General features: G+C 56.5%; 1 protein-coding gene across 1 annotated transcript; it reads left to right on the top strand.

Annotated features, from left to right (window-relative positions):
• Positions 1-3,301: 3,301 nt before the first annotated feature.
• LOC141972961 (olfactory receptor 14J1-like) lies at positions 3,302-4,237 on the top strand. The gene has a single exon (XM_074931029.1). The coding sequence runs from the start codon at positions 3,302-3,304 to the stop codon at positions 4,235-4,237; it is 936 nt and encodes a 311-aa protein (XP_074787130.1).
• Positions 4,238-6,000: the final 1,763 nt, after the last annotated feature.

A 6,000-nucleotide genomic window follows, 5' to 3' on the forward strand; every position in this document is an offset into this window, starting at 1 on the left:
TCCCAGGAATATTCTGAGGCACAGTCCAATGCTTGTTGCCGTCTGCATCCACAGCATCAGAAATATTCCTTTCCCTTACATTGCAGGTTGACTGATGGGCCTGGTCACATGACTGCCTGGAATTTCCCTTCCTGGAAGGTGACATTTTCCCAGAGTGGGTCAAGGTGATGGGCTCTGTCACGGCCACTTGGAGACACTTCTCCTGGAGTTCTTCAGCCTGAGTTTACCCCAGATGACCCAGGAGTGCTCACGGATGCTCCTGTGCCTGCTAATAGCTGGGCCAAGGTTCTCAGGTTCCCAATGGCCTCTTCAGCTGTGGGTCATCCCCAGGAATCTGCTGGAACTGGTAACATGACCCGTGGTGCCCCCACAGGAACCGGGGCCTTCCCAGTAGAACCTATGGGTCTTGCCCAAGACTTACCCTGAGTTCCCAGGCTGCAGGCAGTGCAGTGCATTTGTTGTCACTTGTGTTAGTGACTCAGCACTGCTGTGGCCCACACAGATGGGTGTGTTACAGGTTGTGTCTCCCCCACATTGGGTGCCCAAATAGACTGTGATGGTTTGACTTTGGCTAAACGCCCAGTATCCACCAAGTCACTCTATCACTTCCCCGCCTTTTCCCCTTGTTTTCTCAAAAGGGGAAAGAGGGGAAAGGAAATAATATAAAACAATAATTGTGGAAAAAAAGAAAAAAAGCAGTTTTAATCTAAGCAAAGCAAAGCAAAGTTCTACGCGTGGAAGCAAAAGCAAAAAGATTTCTTCTCTAATTCCTATGGACAGGCGATGTGGGGCCTTCTCAGGATCAGGGCTCCAATACGCGTAGTGGTTGCCTCGGAGGACCAAGGGTGACCCCACCCCCTTCCTCCTTTCTCCCAGCTTTACACTGAGCAGACGTCACATGGTCTGGAAAGTCCCTTTGGTCGTTTGGGTCAGCTGTCCTGGCTGTGTCCCCTCCCAAGATCTTGCCCACCCCGTCCCACTGGGGAAATGTCGGAAAGAGCCTTGGTGCTGTGTAAGCCCTGCTCAGCAGCAGCCACCACACCAGGGTGCTGCCAATACCCTGCAGCTCCCAGCATAAACCACAGCACCGTGAGGGCTGCTGTAGGGAAACCAATTCCAGCTCAGCCAGACCCAGTGCAGTCTCCCCGTTTTGGAGAAGTAAGGGCGACCTGAATAGTGTTGAGTGAAGGTCTGACAAGGTGGGGCTCAGGACATTGTACACATAACCTGTGTGAGGTGGGGGAGAGACGTGGAGTTTTTGGCCCAGTGGTGTGGAGGCTCCAGGCACAATAGGAGTAGCCTGAGAGTGGCTGAGGGGTGACTTCAGAGATAACGTAGATTGTCTTTGTTGAAAGATACACCATGAGCAAGAACTAATGCATCAAGTGGAGCTGGGGAGGAACAGACTGGGCAGAGAGCAATGTCCCTGGAAGGGCAGTGCTGTGGTGGAACAGGTCACCCCGAGGGAGACTGGAGCAGCCCCAGGCTTTGTGTGTCAAGGAGCAGGCAGGGAGGACGCAGAGATCTCAGGAAAGGAAGGGAGATGCTCAGGGGAGAGCAGGGTGTGGTAGCTGGGTGGACGTCTCCAGCCGGCAGAGAAAGAGGTGCAGGTGTGGGACACGGTGGGACAGCCTGTGGTGGAGACGACAGAGGGGTGAGCAAAGTCTGAGCATCCCCCAGCAGAGCTGAGCTCTCTCTGCCCTTGGCTCTGGCTGGTGTCTCTGCCACTGGTGGCCATGAGGAAGCCCCTTCCCCTTCCAGCACTGGGTCTCATGGCCTCCCCTTCCCCAGCCGAGAGCCTGGCAGGGGTTGGACCATAGTCCTGCCCTTGGCATTGCCCATCCCCACATCACCCTGCCCCGGGAAGAGCCCTGAGGAACAGCATCTGACTTCCCAGGGGCTGGGGGTCAGGGCGTGGCCCTTTGCTCCATGTGACACACCCAGGTTTGCTCAGAATCTGTTCCACACTGACAGGGCCTTTGTTTCCCTGTCACCTCTGCCGGGAGTTTTCTGCTGTAACCAGCCCCGCAGGAGGTTTGTCAGTAACGGTCCTCACTGGGAGCCATTAACACTCCAAGAAACTTTGCAGTTGGCCTCTGGCTTTGACTTCCTGACTGGCACCTTCATCATCCAATCACTGTCTGAGGTCCATGGACTCAGACCAACCCTCCTCAAGGAGTCATTAAAATGCCTTGGGCTTGCATTCTGCTGTGATGCTGGGCCGGGCTGCTGGGCTGGAGGGAGCTGAGGGCAAGTGGTCAGCGCTGCAGAGAGCCAGCTCTGCCCAGGAGCAGCTCCTCTGCAAAGCGCAGCAGGGCTGAGGGCACTGCCTGCAGGCACCGAGGGCAGAGGAGCCGGGCACAGAGAGGGCAGAGGCAGACGGCACTGGCAGGGTGCTGAGAGCTCACTGCAGGAGAAATCTTCCCAGCAGGTAACATGGTAAGTGAACTCTTGTTTTGCTGGGTGGGCAGGGGGAGGTGGCATTTTATTCCTCCTTTCTAGAGAAAGTGCTAAGGCAGCTGTTTCATTAGCACATCTTTAATTGTCTCCTGAGCCCCTGCAGAGGCAGAGCTGCCCCTGGGCAGGGCCCTGCTGCCAGGAGGGGTCTGCAGGGCAGAGCTGAGCACCCAGCGGGTGGGATGGGGGCTGTGAGCACTGACAGGGAGGAGACGTGGGGACAGAGAAGCAGCTCCTGGCTGGGACAGCTCCAGGCACCAGAGACATGGGCAGGGAGTCAGAGGGAGCTGCTGCTGGAAACACCTTGGGGGCAGGAATTCAGGCACCCCCTGCCATCCCCTGCAGTGCAGACACCCACTCCAGAGGAGCCCCCTGGTCTCCTCTCCCAGCCAGCAGAGCCCCACCCGCTGTCCCTGTGCTGCCTCCTCCCAGCAGCACTGGGGCATTTCCCCACATTTCCCCGTGGGCCTCTGCTCCCCGCGTTGGCATCACCGGACGTTCGGGGATGGGCGGGGGTTCAGCTGGGAGCAAGACCTGTGGGCACTGCCATGCAGATGTTTCCCTGGGAGTGAAATGTCCGAGTGCCCTCGCCATCTGCAGGCTCCGGGGGACACAAAGGAGCCAGTTCCCCCCTCAGGACACCCCATCTTTAGGGCACTGGACTCTTTCCCAGTGGGGTCCTGCTGGGCTGCAGCCTGTCCTCCAGAAGGGCACAGCTCTCCCCGGGCAGCTCTGTGTTCTCCAGCAGCCCCGTGAGGAACTGGATGGAGAGAAATGAGAAATCTGTCCCGACTGATTGATGCTTTTTCCTCTGTGAACAGGCCCTCGTGCCGTGAGGGACCAAATGTCCAACGGCAGCTCCATCGCCGAGTTCCTCCTCCTGGCATTCGCAGACAGACGGGAGCTGCAGCTCCTGCACTTCTGGCTCTTCCTGGGCATCTCCCTGGCTGCCCTCCTGGGCAACGGCCTCATCATCACCGCCATCGCCTGTGACCACCGCCTGCACACCCCCATGTACTTCTTCCTCCTCAACCTCTCCCTCCTCGACCTGGGCTCCCTCTCCACCACTCTCCCCAAAGCCATGGCCAACTCCCTCTGGGACAACAGGCGCATCTCCTACTTGGGGTGTGCTGCACAGCTCTTTTTCTTTGTTTTTTTAATCTCAACAGAGATTTATCTTCTCACCATCATGTCCTACGACCGCTACGTTGCCATCTGCAAACCCCTGCACTACGGGACCCTCCTGGGCAGCAGAGCTTGTGTCCACATGGCAGCAGCTGCCTGGGGCACTGGGTTCCTCAATTCTCTCCTGCACACGGCCAACACATTTTCACTACCTCTCTGCCAGGGCAACACCCTGGACCAGTTCTTCTGTGAAATCCCCCAGATCCTCAAGCTCTCCTGCTCACACTCCTACCTCAGGGAAGTTGGGCTTATCATGGTCAGTGCCTGTTTGGCTTTTGGGTGTTTTGTGTTCATTGTGGTGTCCTATGTGCAGATCTTCAGGGCCGTGCTGAGGATCCCCTCTGAGCAGGGACGGCACAAAGCCTTTTCCACGTGCCTCCCTCACCTGGCCGTGGTCTCCCTCTTTATCAGCACTGGCACATTTGCCAACCTGAAGCCGCCCTCCCTCTCCTCCCCATCCCTGGACCTGGTGGTGTCATTTCTGTACTCGGTGGTGCCTCCAGCAGTGAACCCCCTCATCTACAGCATGAGGAACCAGGAGCTTAAACAGACACTGAAGAAGCTGATTCAATCAGCTGTTTCTCAGCACCATTAACCTGCCCGTGTCTCTTCAGAAGTGATTTCACATTCATTCAGGGAACCTCCTGCATTCGGGCATTTTATCTCTGATAACCATGTTTGTCCCTGTCTGCACCCACTCCACTTCCCCAGAGGCATGACCCAGCCTGTCTGACCCAGAGCTCTGTTCCCGTGTGTCTGGCACGATGGTACAGCTGGGCTCCCATGTGGCACCTCTGTAATAAAACTAAAACTGAAATATTCCCAATATCTGGAGGTTGGGCTCTTCTTGCAAAGCTGAGGTCAGGCTGAAGAAATTGCCCCCACCAGGCCATATTGCTGTGCTTGGTTCTCCATGGGAGGGGGGCATGCGGCGATGAGTTATGGAATGGGCCTGGGTTGAGCCTTCACCTGTGGGTGCCGAGACGCCCTGGAGATGGAGAATGATCCCAGGGATCTGCCTGGGACTGTCTCCCCATTTCTTTCAGGCACCACAGCCCACTCGCTTGGCAGAGCAGCACCACCAGCTCAGGGACCTGTGGAGAGAACTAGGAGCGGGTAGGAGTGACAGGTCAAGTCAGCATGGAAACATTTTACTGGAGAAAGGCTCCCTGGGGGTAGAGACATCCCCCAAGAAGAGCAAACAGTCAAATTGGTTCTTATTGAGGGGAAGAAATGTCTAAGAGAAACCTGATACTGAATACAACAGCTCAGGATAAGTTTCTCTATTGCTGGGGAACTGGAGAAGCCTGAGGAGTCCCTGGGACAGGACCTTTTCCTGGGAGAGGGGCTGCACAGAGGGGCTTGCTGGGAGTGGACAATAAAGATGCCTTGGAGACAGGAGCAGGGACACAGGGAGACACTGGCCTCCATCTCCTCATGCCATGGCTGGCCTCAGCCCTGGGGCTGATGGGGAGGCTGAGACACCTCTCATTTCTTCCTTCACTGCAAACTTGGATGGACATCAGCAAATAACCATGAGCCTGAAGAAAGAAGAAAGCTACAGCACTGAGGCCCCGTTGCTGCAAGGGTAGGAGAAGGGTTTTTGACACTCATGAGAGTGCTGGGAGAGAGAGAGCTGTGTGTGTGTAAAGACAGGATGAAGAGGGGAATTAGCAGGGAGTGGGAGTGCACCACATTGAGGTGAAATAGGTTGAGTTTTGATCTGGAGGCAGCAGAAGCAGGAGGCTGTGCAGTTCAGTGCTGGGACATGGGGATAAATAGAGGATCCAAGGGAGGCTGGGGGCTGGGACATCTTTAGGCTCCTGAGGAGCATTATCAGGCCTATGGAAGGAGCTGCACAGGTTCTGGGGATCTCACAGCCCTTGTCAGAGCACAGACAGTGACAGTTTTGTGTTTGAGGAAATAGTGAAGACAGAGAGTCATCAGTAATTCTGAGAAGCCAGAAGATTGATGGGTTCAGAGCGAGGTGGGGCAGCAGGGGTGGGGTGAAAATCTGCAGAGAAACAGGCAGAGGCAGAGGAAAGTGTGGGACAGCCTGTGGTGGGGATGGGCCCTTGGCTGAGGCTGGCACCCCCCAACAGAACTGAAATCCTTGTCCTCTCGACTATGGCTGCTGTCGCTTCCCCTGAGGACCCTGAGAGGACACCAGTTCCTACAGGCACAGCACTTTGCTGCCTCCTCCCCACCCTCCACAGAGCCTGGGGGGATCCGACCGCTGTCCTGCCTCGGCATCACCCCCTGCCTCTCCCTGCCCCAGGAAGAGCCCTGAGCATCCCAGGAGGGAAAGGATCCCCGTTCCCAGGGGATGGGCTCAGGGCTGGACCCTCCTGGGGATGA

Source organism: Athene noctua, chromosome 38 (genome assembly GCF_965140245.1).
Source record: "Athene noctua chromosome 38, bAthNoc1.hap1.1, whole genome shotgun sequence".
Classification (NCBI taxonomy): Eukaryota; Metazoa; Chordata; class Aves; order Strigiformes; family Strigidae; genus Athene; species Athene noctua.

Excerpts from the sequence above, each read along its gene's own strand:
- LOC141972961 (XM_074931029.1), top strand. The coding sequence starts at position 3,302 with ATGTCCAACGGCAGCTCCATCGCCGAGTTCCTCCTCCTGGCATTCGCA.